Source organism: Gavia stellata, chromosome 7 (assembly GCF_030936135.1).
Source record: "Gavia stellata isolate bGavSte3 chromosome 7, bGavSte3.hap2, whole genome shotgun sequence".
Taxonomy (NCBI): domain Eukaryota; kingdom Metazoa; phylum Chordata; class Aves; order Gaviiformes; family Gaviidae; genus Gavia; species Gavia stellata.
The window spans coordinates 43,275,627-43,294,426 of record NC_082600.1 but is presented as its reverse complement, the minus strand read 5'-3'; the positions used below and the strand labels follow the sequence as shown (position 1 = coordinate 43,294,426).

The window sequence follows — 18,800 nt, the reverse complement described above, 5'->3', positions numbered from 1 at the left end:
AGATTGGCTTACAGGTCTATATGCACAGCCACATGAAACACTGCAAAGTGAAAGGGACGGTGTTAAGATTTTGTACACATTTCTACTACTTAAAAGATACTGTTAGAGTTGATGCTACCTTGTACTGCCATCTGCAGCCAAAGCATAGGACCGACTTCTGGGGGACAGGGCAAAACCTCTCAATTCAAAATGCAAGCAAGTCTTGTTGCCTGAACACTGATGTACACCGCAAACGATGGCACAGACTTAGGTTATTTAAGGGACACTATTAACCATCACATTTCAGTTCATATTTCTACACTGGACAGACTGGAACAAATACTCTTTCAAGCACAGACAACTTGTCATATTTATTTCCAGAACACTAGGACAGGCAGGCACCGCACACAAAACGGAGCAGACTAATTTCTGACACAGAAACATGGCTTATCTACTGAAATCAGTATAGAGATTTGTACACTAGGATCTTTAAAAGAAAAAAAAGTCACATGATAAAAATTCTACTAGCTACATCTCAGTAATACCTCACCTAAAGGAAGAGCTAGTAGGAGACAATCTTAAGATGAACTCTGGGTGTGCCTGAGTGCAATTTCTACATTAACAAGAACTAATCTTCCTGTGTAGCCTGTGTAACACTGACTGACATCTAAGGACATAAGACTATCTTTACTGTCAGCTGCACACTTTTTTAAATGCATACACAGACTTCTAGGGTAGAGCTCTGCATCTTTTACATGGCCTTACAAGAAAAACCACCACATTTCTGCAACAGACCAAAAAAAATCTGCCATTTAAGCTTGTTCATGCTCTTCCTCTCTCCTTTTTGCCATGGTGCAGTTTAAGGTTGGTTTTTTTTCCCCAGGTTTGTTTTTGTGGTTTTACTCATAATAAAAGGTAGGATAGTCCTTAGTACTAAACCATCCTATGTCAACACATTATTGTCAAACTGATTGAATGTAACAGTCATAGTTCAGAAATACATAAAAAAAAAATATAGTGATAGGGATATATGAATGCATTGCCACCTTAAATTCAATAACTTAGTTTAGTTAGGGTAATTGTGAAATTTCTTCCTGCATTTATCTCCATGCAAAGTTAACCTTTCAGATGTTGTGAGATGCCCAAAACCACTTCTCACCACAGTACCCCGACACACTGGGATCTATTGAAACTAAACCAAACAATATTGCTCTAAACTGAATTAATCATCATCTTAATGAAAATACAATGAGAATAACCCCCCCTCACCATAGCTGCTACATAAACATACACTCCTGTTTCTATCATTCGCTCCATTAACTTCCCAAAATTCATCACAGGTCAAACAACAACAGAAGGCTATCGTTTCTGAGAACGTATGTGCTCTTTCTGCTGTTTCAGGTCTTCTACACTCCTGCCAAAAGTTTCTAACAAGCGTAAAATTAAGTCTTTGTATTCCTAGAAACAAAAAGCCATGCCTCCACTTAATCATTTTTATACACCAGCCAAGCCAAAACAAGTAAATTTTATTCACTAGAATAAATGTCAGATACGATCTCTCCTCGCCTTTCCCTTCCCCTTCATATGTAGCCTTCTAAGCCCCTCTCCTCCCTTCCTGATGTAGAAGTATTCAACATGTTCTACATCCGTAATGCAAATTCAGGTACAAAGAGTGACAAATCAAAGGAATTTGAAAGACAAGTGGTTTTCACAATTTACTATGAGAATAACTGCTTGTTCTTGAACCAGGTAATACGTTGTGACTGGGAGGTGGTATGTGGACTTTGAGAAGTTCAGTTGGATTCCTGGCCCCTAGAGCTGCAGGCACAGCTGAATTCAGCTTGAGCAGCAGTATGTAGGCAATAAGCACAGAGTCCTACTTGCCATCCACCCTTCTCCAGATGCGAATCTATAATTGCACATGCAGCCCCATCTGATCAAGCCTACAGCAATAACATCAACAGTGACTAAAGAATATAACATCTGGATGGCCTCGTAATAAAAGTACATTTTGTCCAGCTTTGTCAAGATCCAACAACATGGAATACAATAGCCATAGACTTATTGAAGTCTCTTGTGTCAGCCCAGGAAACTTCAGCTAAAGTAATTTCAAACTTCAGTTAATAGATGATGGACAATCCCAAGCAGTACCACTTAATGTCCAAAAGATTTAGAAAATGCCAACTCAAGTAATCCTTATATATTGCAATTCGGTGTTTCCTTTTTAAAAAAGCATTGCTCCTCAGCCCCCTTTTGTCATCAGAGTTGACCAAACGATCACCCCATTCTGTTGCCATCCCACCTGTGTCTTCCCCTTAGATTATTGGGGATAACCTACTTGACAATCTCTTCTATAATTTTACTACTTTTGGTATTAGGAGAGAAAGTGAAATCTACGTATCTCAGAATAACTCCTGTTGGGGGTGCATCTTACAACTTTCCTTTTCCCTTCAGTACACATGACAGTCACTTCCCCTATGAAAAAACCCACTATTGAATACAGTAGCAAAAGGATATCCTCACAACAGTTTTACCCAACCAAAAGAAAGTAATAGATCATCCTGCTCCTAAGACACAATTGGAACGAGATTTAAAACACAATAGAAAATACATAATTTACAACTTAACTTGGACTTACCCGTGGACTGGCTATGCACAGGAAGGACGGCAGCTCAGTCACCTGGCAGCACCGTACACATGAGGTAGCTGATCTCCTTCGATGTATGACATGATCTGAATAGCCAGTAACTGCTTTACAGTGGCTACTGAACACAAGGTTCTGAAAATGAAATTAAAATTAAGAAGTTACTACGTCTATAAAGAAAAACTCCTCTTAAATCTTGTAACCACCCATGAGAAAGACAGACAAAGGACATTCACCAAATATTTCTCTTTTGAAAAAGGAAACTCTACACATCTGCTGCAGTGACAATGTACAGGTTCTTTGTGTAATTATCAGAACATTCAAATCCTGAAATGGTTGAAATCAGAATAACTCACATCAATACTTGCCTTTGCGCTCAGTTGGAACCAGAAACAAGTTTTTCCTTCTTTGAACCTTTTGGCCTTAGCTTTTATAATGAAGGAAGTATGGGAATATTCTAGTAGGTTTGACCATAAAGCTGTTTTGTAGCTACTCCCTTATGTATTCTGAAGCATAAGTAAAATGAAATTTGGCAGAGAAAAAAATTAAGACTCTAAATGAGACTGCACTGGTATCTTCGGACTTTAATCTTTTCCAACCTTTTCTGCGTTTCCTGTGTAAAATGACTCTGAATTTTATCCTGAGGACTTTCAAGATGCTAGCATGGTTACTCACACACATGAACACACCCATGTGTAAAACCTGGAATTTGCCGTAAGTGTATCAATGTTCTTTTGATACAGAAAGATATATTGACTCAGAAGTGGGGGCACTGAGATGACAATGCAGTTTAAAGAAAGGCGAGCTCTTTGAAGATGCTCAACTCTACACAGAGAAATAACAGAAACCTAAATTTTCTTTGCTTGCATCAGTTATTATATTTCCTTTTTTATTGTAAATATCACTCAAACAATGAAATAAACTGCTTACAGACTAGGCCATTTTTGCTACTTAAGTTTTTATTTTGACTCTTCTGTATTCATAGCAACCCAACTGTTATATATTGTTACATATAATTGTTTCCTATAGTACACAGAGCATTACTCTGCATACTATAGGAAACAAGCAACAAAAAAGAAACATTAAGAGGTATACCTCTCACTGCCATAGGATCACAGGATGTGCCCTCCTGACAATTCTAGCAGTTCACTTAAGTAAAATGTAAACAGTATCGAAAGCTTTGGCATTGTTCTGCCCCAGTTCCTAATGTGCCAAAATGAATTGCATGCTACTTTTATTTTACATAGCCTCCCAATTTTCTAAAATCCCAGTGTTTGAAGTTGTAAACATCAGGGTACATGATAGAAGCAGACACCTTGTATATTGGGTCATACACTGGATATACGCATTCCTACGTATGTCAAAAATGCCAGAAAACATCCACAGCAGCAGTCTATTACGGATCATGCATTGTGGGCCCTTTCTATTTCCAGATGCAGATGCACTGGGCAAGATGCAGATGGCTAGCGCATATAATTCAGAACCTGCTGACAAGGGAGAAGCATAGTCTTACTGTACATACGTGCTAGCACCACCTAAGAAATACAATCAGTCAATCCTAGCATGTAAGTGGGTCTTTCAGCTGCTACTCGTGGTCTGGAGCAGGCAAAAAGAAAGTTCATACTCTCTGACTGAACATCTGCTCCTCTATCTAAAAGGTGAGAGCAGAAAGAGCTGACAATAGCTTTTCATTGACACTCAGCAGGGCTATAAAAGCACAGGTCAAAGCTTGGGCCACACTGGATAATGTGAAGTAATCCCAAAACCAGGCTCTTAACTCAGCTGGCAATTCTTTATCAGTAATGCTAGCTTAAGCAACAACTGCTTCACATGTTCACTCCTGTCTCCGCAGAGCCCCTTCTTGTCGGCCTGTACTCATTGTTGTCTGTACTCATTAAGGTGCTGATCAAGACGAAAACAAACCCTCCACTCCAAGTTAGTTTTGTGATCTGTTTCACCACCTGGTAAAACAGGCTGCGTGCTGAAACAGCAGAGTGGGCAACGCGAGGCTGGGAGTACATGGCTGTGGACATCGGATGCGAACGCTGGCTTACTCATCTGAGGACCAGAAACGTGGCAACAAAGCACCAACACTGCTGCTGGAAAGGGGGAGTCCCTTCCCCTGACACAGTTGTGCCACTTTGTTTGCTAGCTTTATCACCTGTCACACCCCTCCACAAACGTATGTAGCTACACATTTAATCAGAGAACAAATTCAACAGATACGAAAATAGACAGTTTTCTGTCGTCAGCTCATGCAGGGGTGTGACAGCACAAGCTCACATCGGCGGAGGCAGCATTCAGTTGCTGGGAGTAATGAAAGGACAGAAAGGGTCAGAGAGGAAGAGTGACTTCTCTCAGCAACCAGGCTACTAGACAGACTCAGAACATTTCTTCTAGCTCAAAGGCACTGTCTTCCCTGCCCCTGGCCCAGACACTGGGGGTACAGCTGATTTTACGATGAGGAATCAGCACTGCACGCAGTCAGAAGAGGTTTCCAGTAAATCTTACAACAGCAAGCATTGGCATACTCATTGTGGCCTGGTCATCAGCAGGGTTTGTTAACTTTATTTCCTGGAAAGTGACTGGAAAGAAACGGATAGAAAAGAAGCTAACAAACTGTAATTCCAAACCTATGCAAGTTTGTTACTTAATTCTCTTTCAGAAGCCAGTATCGAAAAGCCATCGAAGATGGCTTTAGCCCAATTAGAAGCACCCAGGAAGAAACAAAGAAAAATTTCCAAGAAGTTATCCAAAATAAGAGAAAAATAGTATTGTTGTATACACACAGTATTAGAATTAGGTCTTGTACACAGGCATTAATCTGGGTTTCAGTGCCATGCTTCCTGTGTACAAATTATGAGCAGGTCACATAAGAAACATGTCCCTCTGAATTCCCTGACACACACAGCTATTAAGTATTCATGAACAGAGCAGACACCAGATATAACAGGGACAACGGAAACCAGCTTCCCATCAGTCAATGGGAAGTCAATTTCCAGTCAACCCTGGAAAAGACCAGGTAAGGTTACAGAACTGAACACAACCACAGCCCTGAAGTGGATCATATACCTTAGTACAACAAAGCCAAGAACCAAAGAGGGGGGTTGTCAAAAAATAAGAATGTACACATCTACCTACAACCACACAATCCAAAGGAAGTGTTCAAAGAGGCTTTCCTATATTGCACACATATATGGGTGACTGCTACCAGCATCTTAAGCTCATTAACATTCCTAATTTTTTTATAGAAGGAAAATTAGGAACACAAAGGAGAGAAGGGTTCATCTCAAAAGATCAGATTTTATATTAATTTAAATCAAAGTATACAGATTAATACATATGTTGTGGAGGTGCTGAGTAAGGGGAATGAAGAGACCTCACACTGCAAGGGGTTTCTGTGTTTACAGAAGAAACTCACACTATCTTTAGACAGATGTTACCTCAATTTCAGAAAGTTCCATTAAAAGTAAATGTGTTTTTTTGTCTACTGACTTATTTTCATAGTTTGTCTCTCATATCGGAAATGCTGATCTGAGCAGTTAAGAAAAGCCTTTCCAGATTTATACCATTTCCTTTTTCCTCTGTTTCTCCCCCTCCTCACTCCCTATATGTTACTATCTTATGAAGCCCTAGAGGAAGCCTTGGGGAATTCTACATTGAAAGTTTCTCAAATTTGGGCTAAGATAAAAAAAGTGAGTTCATTTTCACTCACGATGATGCGTGCTGCTAAAAGACAGGCATGTAAAAGGCAGTTTGTTTTTCAACTCTCCCCTTGGTTTTGCGCCCTTTTTTTTTTTTTCAGATGTTCTATATGTAAGCTGTGCCAACAAAATTCTGCAAACACAGCTCATTTTAAAGTGACTTCAGGTGGTAATTTGTCTAACATGCAGGTTAGAAAACAGTTCTAAAGAATCTGTCATAACTGTAGGGCTAAACTTCCTTTAGATTTACTGGGGTTATCACAAACGTGCTGTATTGCACACACTGATGAACTCTGCTCCTCAGCTGGCTGTTATGTACGTAAAAGTAACTAGTGAGTGGTGTAACTAGTACCACACAGTCACAGCACTGGGACCCCCGAGACGCAAGTAATGACTTCCTCAAAGAACAGAAATTATTTGGAGAAACCAAATTATATGTTTAAGTCTTGCCTGGTTGTGGTACAGGTGGGTCTGTAGCCTATCCAAATGCTTTACATTTCATTGTTAATATTAAAACCTACATGTGCATATTCCACATCTCATATTTAATATCTATAATGTTAACTCACCTTCTGTTCTTTAAGAAAATTTAACAACTTTCATTTTAATATTTATACACACTAACCCAAAGGCTATGTAAAGATCTACATTGTCTTTCATCACATGTAAAAATGCTACCTTCTGTAAGTGCATGCAACTTCTGATACCATCATCTACTCCTTTACTGTGAGGCTGCAACATTTATGACACCATACAAGTTTTCCTTAACCGTACCAATGGGAGGACAGAGCTACAGTATAGTTTCAGAGGTAAGCATTACACAGCCACTATACAAACAGCTGAATGTAATCTCAAAAAAAACTACCTGAAAGCAAATCCATATAGCATAGACATTTTACCAAGCTAGACAGGGAAACACAAAATATTTAAACACCAGCACAGCCAGAGTTAACTGGCATACACACTCAGCTGGCTTGCTCTTTGTTTGATAACTAGGAGGACTCATTTTGTTGGCTTTGCTGTTAACGCTGCAAAACATGACACCAAGTCCAAGGTTGGTTTCCTACTGCTTATGCGTCTTCAATTTCAACTTCCTCTACACGCTATTCAATTGAATTCTGGCTATCTCCTTTCCCCTTCCAGACTCATGAACAGAAGCAATATTCCCTAGAGAAATTTGGCACGATCTCACTGTTTCAGAAAAGATTTTTTTACTGCCTATCTGCTAACTGCCCTAGATGCTTTCCTGACTCTATGCAAGCACTTTTGTGAACTTACTTTCCCAGTGAAACGAATCAATGGAGCTATAACCTAACTCAGGAAATCAACAGCAATTTAGTCATAAAAAGACAAAACCTTCACACACATCCCAGGCAAAAGATTAGAGAAAATGACTTTGCATTACACAGTAAGATGAGTCTACCAGACAGTAGCAGAAGCAAATTTCAGAGTAGAAAGACACCATTGACAATGCTTGTCCACCAACTCTGAAACACTGCTAAAGACTCTGCTTTCCCCAGTTGCTGCAACAGTGTATTGAATTTGAGAAGAGTTAGTTTTGGTCAGAAAACAAGCATCTTGCATGTAGGAAAACATTACAAAACTCTTAAGCTTACATGTAGAATCCACACCTTACAAATCATAAGTCTAGTTCTGTTGCTCCAGTAGTATTTTTAAGACTTCTAATACAACTGATTCATTTTTTTATAGCAAGTTTTTGAGAAATGTATCCCAACATGGAAGGAAGATAGCAGTTAAATCTGTTCAGCACTCTGAACTTTATCAACTATGCCTAATAAAGCAGATAAAGTTATCCTGTTTCCAAGTTTGTTTTCCTCTGTTTTATAAAAATAGAAAGGTTTTCATCATTTCTCACTCATGAGGATTTGCTACTGTCTCCACGTCACAGAAATTTTGCTTACCTGCAGCAAAGTGCAGCTGTGCAAGTTAGGGAAAGACAGCGGGAAATTTACATCAAGCAAGAAATCCCTGTTCCTCAGAAAACATGACCCCTGCTGTTTCTCCCCTTCAGTCTCCATCCAGGAGCGCCTGTGATGGAGCCTGTAGGATGCTTTCAGAGACAGGAAAAGAGCTAACCATCTGAAACAAAACACAGTAGATAAATTTATTCACTGCTTTGTGAAAGAAAGGCTTGAGTATATTTACAACATAACTATTTGACACAAATGTTTTTTCAGAATTTCAGGCTCACAGTGTCCTGACTTAAAGGCAATAATTTTTGCTAGACATCTTCCAATTATATTACTCCTATTTTAATTTTTTCTAAGGTGGCTTAACTGAATCTAAGCGATTAAACCAGAATACACTCTGAAGCACTTAATTTAAAAGGGTCGAGCCTGAGTTAGCCACTACTACTTAGAATTGAACTCTGACATCTCTGTAAATTGCTCCATATATAAATTATTCATAACATGCATAACGAATGCAGAATTTATCATAAAGATCATTCAGGTCAATCGAGAGAAATTTGTATTATGTTATTGAAACACAGACAAGAAACAGTAGTCCAAAATAACCACAACAATAGAAGAACATTACACTTACAAAGCCCTAAGCAAAACACGTTTATTTATTAATAAAGACTTGCTTTTGATCTCAAATTTCTTACAGTCACTACCTAACTTCAGTCAGAGTACTGTCTGTTGCAGAGTACACTATAACTTAAACAGATCACCCCCCTTTCCAAGGTAATACAGTTCACGATGCTAAAAATCCATTAGCCTAAGCCTATGCCTTGGCATTCCATTCCATATTAAAAACAGGACATGTGGGAAGTAGACAATATGGCTCAGAGCTGAAGAATACCTATCACAGCACAAGCTTATTCCACGCGTGCTAAAACATATGCTGAAGTGCAACTGGTAAGCATTGCAATAAACTGGCCTTCAAAAGTCTGGATTTCATGCTTGATAACGCCAGCAACGTACAGTGTGATCCTCAGGAAACTCTTCTGTTGCCCTTTGACCGTCTTGTGTATTTATAACATCAAGTCTTTAGAACAGAGGTTTTCTTTTGGCAGAGGCATGAAAATGGCAACAATTTGCATAACGGTGCCCTATACCTGGAAGAACACTCTAGAAGTTGCTATAATGTTAGATAATGATAGACAAATGAAAATACTAGGAGACAGAGAAAATGCTGCAGGTTTACAGAGAGATGCCTCTAACATCACCTGTACTTTTCCTATAATTACTAAAAGACAAAAAAAAAAGTTTTCCTCACCTGGCTAAGTGTCCCTGATTCATGAGGTTTGCCATTTCCGCTGGAGAGACATCAATAAACCGAAGGAAAGAAAAACAGCTTTCTTCATTGATGCCTATGTCACAGAAATACTGAAGTTAGGCCAAAACATTTCACAGACACTCATGGCTGAAAACAATAAACTTCATCAGTTCAAGATACATATTCTCTGAGAGGAGACAAATCTAGGTGAATAAACAGATCCTAATTTAACCTAGATCTGTTAGAAATACTGAAAATTTAATCTGAATCACTGTTGCCTGACTCTGAGTTCCAGTTCATTTTCCAGTCTGGGCAAGAGAAGCACATTTACCAAGAAAGACAAATATGTTCTAGGCCAGAAAACCACGCAGCCAGTAAGGACATTGATTTCACCTACTAAGAATCAACAGGCAGTGTGCACATTTGCGAATCCAAACACGTATCTGCCAGAGAGCTGACCAGAACACGCATACCTCAGGATGCCTGCCAAACACGCTCCCTCTCACCCAGCCAGTCAGTCAAACGGGTTGGAAGGAGATGTAGAAATTGGCAGGGGAATGCGAGTATGGGAATAAGGATGCAACAGATACGGTGAGGATGAAGGATCCACTGCAGTGACGGGTGAGGAGCAGAGGAGGTATGTTCCACTGTTAATGAAGAAAGCCTTTCAGGCCCACCTATGTGCACTGCGTATCCCCAGTACCATTCATACCTTTTTATTTTGTAACTTCTACACAAAAATTATATTCCCAAAATTATTTTCCTTTTATGGTATGCCAAAAAGGGTCCCCAAGAAAAAGCCTATTATGAATACCAAAACAAACAGGAACCAGAATAATCAGCAAGACATACAGAAATCAGAGAGTTACAGACAAGTGCAGACCCCTGTAGCTGCACCTGGTGGTTCTTACTTGAAAAGGGTTTTGCATAGCTGAACAATTTCAGCACAGTAATGCAGCCAGTATCTCTCGTGCTTTTTTCTCCCAAAATTTTTCCCACCCCAGCAGCTGAGCAATCTAGTTAGCTCTTTTTAGCAGGGGAAAAAAAAAATCCATCATCTATAATAATAAATTGTATCTGTCAATATAAGCCGCTTATGTGGGTTTTTTGCTCATTGATTAGATCCTGGGTCACTTACATCTCATCTACTTTTTACTTGAAAGAGAAGTTGGCAGTTTAACATACAATACAGAATGTCATGAAATGAATCCAAGATTTCTCTGAATTGAGTTTGTGAAAAATTCACATTAAACTTAAAAGGCAGCATTAATCCCTTGAAGCAAGTTAATACAAGACAGGATGAATGGAACAAGAGACTGCAGTAGGATTAAGCAGTGACTAAATAACAAGTTGTCCATAGATTATTCTTCCAGCTGCTTCCATCCTTTCCTCATTGAGCAAATGAAATATACGTACAAGTACAAATGCTAACAGAATTCTAACAAGTTCTAATCAGATTATCTCAGAGGACTAACTGATCTGGCCTCTCAGTCCTTCCCCCCCAAGCAAGACCTAATACAACATTGCATGCAAGTGTGCAACCCAATTTGCTTCCCCGGACTGTAAACCTACCCTTCCTATGGAAGAGAGACTGCTGGATGTGGTCTGGTGCAAATGGCGAAAGTAAAACCCGTAACCACCTGAAAACGAAAGCAACAAAACCAAACAAAAATCACTAAGAAGGTGTTAACACACACAGTGTTCAATCACATGATCAGCAGAAAATGCAGAGTAACCATAAAGTTCTTCACTGTAAGTATTTTAGCACTCTGGATATCTGGAGTTGCATGGCAGTAAGAAAAGCAGCATCGGTCCACATGCACTACTGTTAATTTGACAGAGACACACCATTGTTCTGGAATTGCGTTTGACACTGTAGAACAATTAGTCTTATCTTCAAACATGGCTTTCTCATCTCTGCCCTGGGCATTTCTCATAACTGAATGCAAACAAAATTAATCAAAAATTGCCACAGTTGGAGAAAACAGCAAACTGCATGTGGGCAGCTTCTATTAATCCAAGGTAAGCATTAAAAGCTGTCAAGGTACTAGTAGATGCTCATGATATACCATGTCACAACAGACAGATACTGATAGCTTCCTTAAACATGAAAACTCACTGAAGGGAAACCAGGGGTTTTTGGGTTTTGTTTTAGTATTTTTTAAGAATTCGTTTAAAGCTTAATCATCAGCAACAACTCTAAATTCCTTTTCTTGACTTTCTTATTCCATCAAAGGGATATTTGATGATCAAGATTCCACGAAGAAAGAGCATCAGGTATCAGATGCTTACAGCTGAATGAACGGAAGAAAATTAGGAATGCATCACTTGGCCAATGTCATTTAAGTACATCAGGAAAGGGAATTAATTAGCACTTACAAAGCTAAAGTAAGTCTAAATAATAATACTAAATATCCTAAACTGGAGAGGAAGTGGAGTAGGCTTGCCTGTCCCGTGAGTGGTTAAAGACCCTGATCTGTCCATGACGGTAGATGAACTTCGAAATCTGGTATGGCTTTAGGGAGATGTGAAATGGAGACCAAGTTTCTTGTCGCTCAAACAGCTCTGGGTGATTGCACACCTATAAAAAAAGAGAGCATGTCAAACACCAGGAGGAATTAATTCAGTCCGATGCAGCAGCATTTACATACCAAATCAACTACAACTATTGATCACTGAAACTTTAATATTGGTTAGTGTATCACAGGTATTTTAGTGTATCTACTCAAATTTGAATACTGCATCGTATTTTTCCCTATTCACATAACAGCTATTGCCTCTTCTTCCTTCAGTGAATGATTTCCTTCAACACCAATTTGGAACCAAATCAGTTAGCAGATGGATGCACCATTTGGCTAAAGCTCTTCTACCCCAATATCATGCTACACTGCATCAGAAACACAACTGAACTGCATGCAAATTTGCTTGTCTTGTGCCAGAATTTTTTTTATTTGGTGTTTTCTAGAAGCTGTATTGTAGCTCTGTGCTAATGAATTATTATACTTTTTTTACATTATTATTTAAACCAGACTTACCTTCCTGAACTGCATGACTAGATTCATGAGACTACTAGTGGTGGTCTGTGCTTGCTGAGTAGTGCCCATTGAGGACTGCAGGAGGTCATCAATAGAGATTTTGTTTTTCAGAGCTTGGTACAACAGCTTCTGTCGACTTGTCTGCTGGCAGTACATAAGAATTTCAATCTGCAAAACAGAAATGAAGATTTAGCCTTTTCTATCTCTGAAAAGGAGGATGACCACATCAGTACGCACAAAGCAGAGACAAACATATCTTAAGGAAAACATAACTTTCTCAAAAAATACATATATAGGCAGTCACAGTCATATCTGTATTTCAGGATCCTGGGAAGGACTTAACTGATAGGTGCGTTTTGGAAGGCTTAGGCAATAATGTAGAAGACAGACCTTTAAAAGTGTGTGAGCACAACTAAGTAAACAGATAGATTCTTAAGAAGGTCTGAAAACATCACATCTGCAGCTAATCAGCTTAAAATCTGACCTCAATTCTACTATCCTACTGTTAAAATGCTACCCATTTAGAGTCGTCTTAAACAGCTGTCAGGAGCCCATGATGATGACAGGTGCATCACATAAGAACAGTGTCTGTGGGAAGTTCTAGTTTTGAAACTAATAAGCACATCAGAACAAAGTAGATGTGTCTCAGCCAGTGGTCTCAAAACCTGGAGACATGTTGACCACAAGATCATCCAGTATTGCTAACATCCACATAAAATTAAGAGACTAATAAGAGAGAAGAGTATGATGTTGCCACCATGCATTTCTTGCTCTTTACAAGCAAGCAAAAAGAATCCTAAAGCCATGCCAAATCCTTCACAAAGGCAACTGGAGATGTTTATCACCCAATCATTGTTCTATCAATCTCCTCCACTTCAATTAGTGATATTACTGTCAACTTAATCAGGCTTAAAGATTTTTCATTTGTAACTGTTAACAAAATGTTCTCCCTAGAAGAAAAGTTTATTAATTAGGGGCTCTTCAGTTACATTCACATCTAATGAAATTGCTGGGATACGGTACGAGAAACTGAAGGTCCATGAAAGGTCTATGATCAAATTTCAGGTATGCAGACTGACAAACGACTTTGCAAAACCAGATTAGAGAACAGAGCTATGACAATGAAGTTGAAATACTCATTCTACATCAATACTCCTTCTCACCTTATCTGAGAGCTCATTTTCCACATCCTTCTTGATTCTTCTCAACATGAAAGGCTTCAGGATCATGTGCAAGCGGGACAGCTGGTCTGAAATACAGGGAGTGGGGAAGCAGGAACAATTTACTTCACCAAAGAAGAAAACTGTATGGTGTTCTTCTACAAATTAAGTCCTGTACTGCTCAGCCATTTCCCCCCATATGAGTTCTTACAGCACAGAGTTGGCATTTCTCTGTTGATTTTTCTTTCTTTAAATGAGTGCCAAGCTACGCTGTTTAACTTATAAATCTAAAGATCTGCTTCAAAGAATGAACTTCTAAATCATTTTATGTGTTCTATATTCCTGTGGGCTGAACAATATGGGCTTAAATTTATCACTTGCTATTAGTGAAGAAGAAAGTTTCAGATGAGACATTGCTAATTCATGAAAAGAGATCATTACAGTTTTTAGACTTGCCTCCCAAAATCACAAAAACAGGACATACTGCACTGACAGACAACTGCAGTCTTTACAATAACCTGTAAAAACAAAGTTCTGGGTATTTGAGAATTCTTAAAGCCTTTACTTTTGTGACAAGTTCCAACTGTGCTGTGTTCTACTCCAATTACAAATCAGCTATTTTACCTAGCTAGGTTTTTCTACATAATTATCCCATAAAATTTACTGTGAAGATTATTTTTTTTTTTTTAAAGACTTTTTATACTTTTCTTCTGGAGCTCAAAAGGTGTTTAGTGCTTTGTGTTGTGATTTTTATATCTAGAGCTTGTAACACACTCAGGAGAGCTCCAAGATTATGTGCTCTGTAGAAACTTAGAAATACCTAAAATATTTGTTCTCCTGTGTTTGGGAAGGAGGTGGACTGGAGACAAGTAGCAAATCAACATTTTCACTACATGTTTTTCTATTCATTACACATGCTACGTTACAGTCAGAAACACAAACCTTGACATAAACTATGGACAACAATCCATAACATTCCAATCCCATTATGCACCCTCCGCTTTAGATGACATTTCTCACACAAAAAAGAGAGATAAAGTTTACCCATTGGTAGTTGGAAAAGGCAACAGATTTTTAATAGAAAAACTACTGTGGTTACACACTGCACTCACTCTCATCAATGGCGGATTTGTTCTCTGCATGGCTCTCTATGTCCTTAGAAAACCACTCATTGAACTCTTCATGGGAATCAAACAGCGTTGGCATGATAAAATGCAGCAGGGCCCACAGCTAAAAGGAGGAGAAAACAGCAGATCAGCAAAAGTCACCCTACTGCGGACAAGGTAATTGGGGATCCCAAACCCTTCCAGCTCTTTATGAGCAAAATCACTTTACTAGATCATGAGACATGGCAAAATTAAACAAGAACCCAGCCGCATCCTCTTCCTGTCTGCCTCCCCCCCAGACAGATGTCAGATATATCAACTTAACAAAACACCGTTAGAAAGCAGGGAGAAACACAGCACAATTTTGTTGGCTGATTTCAGCCAACAGAACGAAAAGCCACAGGAGATTTCATCCTGTAATCCAGGTATTACTAACCATCAGGTATCTTCAGTTTTATTTTTATTTGAATGCGTGCCACATTTCCAAATTTTCCCCTCCCAGAGATGATTCCATGTTTGTTTGCCAGTGGTTTGCCACAAGCATGATCCCACAACCACACAAATGTAAGAGGTTTCTCAACTTTGCACCTATGTTTAGTATATACTCTTGTTATAAAGAAAAGTCCACTCTTGTGAGCTCCCAAATACCTCAGCCATCGTGTTCTGGATTGGGGTCCCAGTCAACAATAATCTATTTCGACACTGGAACTGTAGTAGAATCTTCCAACGCACACTGATGAATAAAGTGAAGAGAAATCATTAAAACTGGTTTTTTGTAGAAGGATAAGAAACATAAGGTACTTTAAGACCAACTGCTTCCAGTGACCTTCCCAAATGATTTTTGGAGGTCACGGGGTAAAACTATCACAGCTACTCCCAGTCTTTCAAAAGACAATTACAGGAAGAGTAGCCTTTTACAAATTACAGAGAAATGTGCATCATTTATTTTATTTTTCTAAGTATCTTTTCACACATTTTTAGTACAAATGCTTGGATACTAATAAAATCTCATCATCAGAATAATAAAATTTCCCAAAAGAAATAGTTATTATGAATCAGGATGTCACGTATTTTTCAGACTTTACAGCACTAAGTGTATAGGCCACTGTGGCAGGAGTGCTGAGCTATACATTACAATCTTCTTAGAGGGGCAGTTTCCAAAGAATGCTGAAGAGACACACTTTGATCAGAATGAGTCTGCATCTAAAGCAGTCTTCAACTTACTCTGTACAGTGGCAACTTGGACAAAGGTTATGGGAAAGCAATTACAGATGTAAAGACGGACAAATCTATTACTTGAAAACAACCAGAAAACTTTCTGGCACAGAGTCTTATGACAAAGATTGGGTTTTATTGCAGCCAACAGTATTCACAGGGTTCTGACCTTCATTTGTGTCTGGAAGTGCCACTGAAGAAGGAATCAAAATAATCCATTTAATGGAGCCAATATAAGCAATACAACTAAAGACTACAGACCGTTCGCTAGGCTGAATTCTGTGAGTAGTCAGAAAACAAGGTGAAAAGCATTTCACACTGTTTTGTTTGACTGTCCTGTACTCTGTCTAAGCTTCTGCCCCACATTTACTTTTTAATTACATTTTACGTATTTGTAAAAGTAAAATCTAAATGCAAAAAACTAGTGGATCAATCCAGCGTCACAGAGTTATACAGATACTTAACTAGGTTAGACGCTTAAAGGGTCTTATGTGTGTCAATTTTAACTTACTATCAATTTGTGTAATCTTGATGTTTTCTCGATATTCCTTCAAGAGGTTGATACAGGGGGAAGATTTTGTTTCCAGTTAATTTATTACCTGGAGCTACTCTTGAGTGCTTGCGCTTCATCCAGCACCATATATTGCCACTTCACTCGCTGGAAATACTTCACATCCTGTACTACTAGCTGATAACTGGTAATCACCACGTGGAAAGGTGCATCCTGAGTATACAACGTCTTCTATAACCACAAAATAAGAAACAAATGTCCAAATAATGTAAATACATTGTGAAGAGTTCACTTGTCTATACTGTAATTTCAGACCTCTGTCTCATAATCTTCTCATTATTACTGCATTTTTCCCCAGCTGACTTTTGTCATTAATTACAGCATTGTTATTCAACTGGTGGGTCTGGACTTCAGCAGGTTAGTCCCTGAACAATTTCAGATGCTTCTTAATGTCCCAGTCAAGACTCAGGCATTGAATCCTACAAAATGCTGTTGTTAAATCAGGAACAATCTGACAGGCCTGCACGGATGCTAGACTTGGGCATCCTGAGTTAGGTTACTCAAATAGAATAAACAGTCCTTGATACTGAAACGTCCTGCTTTATTTACAGAGCTCTAGTTTCTTCAGTGGAACTCCATACTGCCCTGAATTGCCCTGTACTGTATTGCTCTCCAGCACAAGAGAAGCCTTCTACATCATTATCTTAATGAAAATGTTACTACATGGATGAGGAAACAGAACTCTATATCTACACATCATTTAGCTCGGTGGGGGATAGCAACAGTTTCTGATTTACTCTTCACAAATAACAAAAACAGTCAAAGCACATAGGCGTGCTGATATTACCTGACTCCAAAACTTCCTGATCACCTTTCTATCATGGGGATTTCCCCAATAAGGTAGCACCTGGAACAGTACAAAAGTAGAAAGACATTATTTTCAAATAAAAGTGTACCTGCTCTAGAATTTTAGACTACGTATTCTACAAAATGAGAAAGACAGACCTCTTTCTCCAAAACAAGGAAACGGGAAATTATCTTTCTTAACACAGATAAAAATCAGAAAGCACTTAAAAATACTTAGAGCATTCCCGGCAAAGATATCAAGCAACTTATGCCTAGTACAAAGACTAGATCAAGCTATGGTGAGAATCTCAAAATGCCCAGTAGCATGTTATGCCTTCTAGTCAGGTTTTTCTAAAAATTAAAAATGATACTTGGCTTATGGCAGAAAGAGTTCTGCCCTCAACTGCTACAGTTATTTAATGTAAGAATTTTAAAAAGTAAGCACTGCTGCCAGAGTAATCTGTTAATCCATTTATAGCTCAGAATTTCATGGGTCCTATTACTGGGAACAGATCTTTGCAGTGCACTGAAACCAGAGTTACTGGTTAATAATATTGTGCTGCCATCTTCTGCCTGATGAAAGGACTACACTCAACTAAGACTGAAAGCGAGGAATGCTGGTTTCTGAGGCTGTGAAAGGTCTTAAACATATCCATCCATCCTTCAACTGAGAAGCTCCAGATTTCAAAGTGCTGTTAGCTGAATATTCTTCCAACTGTTCTGAAACAAGGATGCTAGTAAAAAACCATCAGACTAACCAAAAATTGATTTGCCTTTTAGTTTACGTATTCTGCCATGGACTTGAAGAAATTAATTCACTGTGATTTACTACAAGCATAACTGACTACACCCTTCTGTATGATTAGAAGCAGGAACAAAACTGGTTGAAAAAGATTGATCAAAGTTGTAAAGATGTAACAACCATAAGTTTAGAAAACTTCTTTTTAAAAAATGTTCTGTTCCATGGATGAGGTAAACATTATTATGCAATAAATCCAAAGAGCAGCTATAAAATGACAGAAACACAATGTTTTTTTAAAATCAAAAAAGGGAAAATTATCTTTTCACAAGCATCCTGATTGCATTTTTGAAACATTTTCTGTATTTCACTCATGAGAAGGAGAAAGTATAAACAGTTGCTTGCCTATGCTATACAATGAACTGATTAAAGAAAATGAGAGAGTAGGTAAAATGGCCAACTGCTCTAATGTTTTCTACTCCAGGGTTTTTAATCAGGGCCCCTATTGTTAAGAGCTATGCAAATACATAAATGGTTATTTTTAAGTTTTTTTTAAAGTAACTCCTCACTAACTTAAGCCTTCTATTTCTTCATCTGTTTCTCTGAAGTCTCAGTAAT

The 18,800-nt window shown here is 38.5% G+C and overlaps 1 protein-coding gene across 1 annotated transcript in view; it reads right to left on the bottom strand.

Moving 5' to 3' along the window:
- The window catches only part of INO80 (INO80 complex ATPase subunit), a 60,371-nt gene that overhangs the window by 26,959 nt on the left and 14,612 nt on the right, over positions 1-18,800 (bottom strand). The window contains exons 14-24 of the mRNA XM_059819703.1: positions 17,445-17,504; positions 16,686-16,828; positions 15,520-15,604; positions 14,878-14,995; positions 13,769-13,854; positions 12,606-12,773; positions 12,018-12,151; positions 11,143-11,210; positions 9,571-9,664; positions 8,250-8,427; positions 2,618-2,758 (exon numbers count right to left, since the gene is read on the bottom strand). Of these exons, the coding sequence (XP_059675686.1) occupies positions 2,618-2,758; positions 8,250-8,427; positions 9,571-9,664; positions 11,143-11,210; positions 12,018-12,151; positions 12,606-12,773; positions 13,769-13,854; positions 14,878-14,995; positions 15,520-15,604; positions 16,686-16,828; positions 17,445-17,504 (1,275 nt within the window). The remainder of the gene's footprint in view (positions 1-2,617; positions 2,759-8,249; positions 8,428-9,570; positions 9,665-11,142; positions 11,211-12,017; positions 12,152-12,605; positions 12,774-13,768; positions 13,855-14,877; positions 14,996-15,519; positions 15,605-16,685; positions 16,829-17,444; positions 17,505-18,800) is intronic.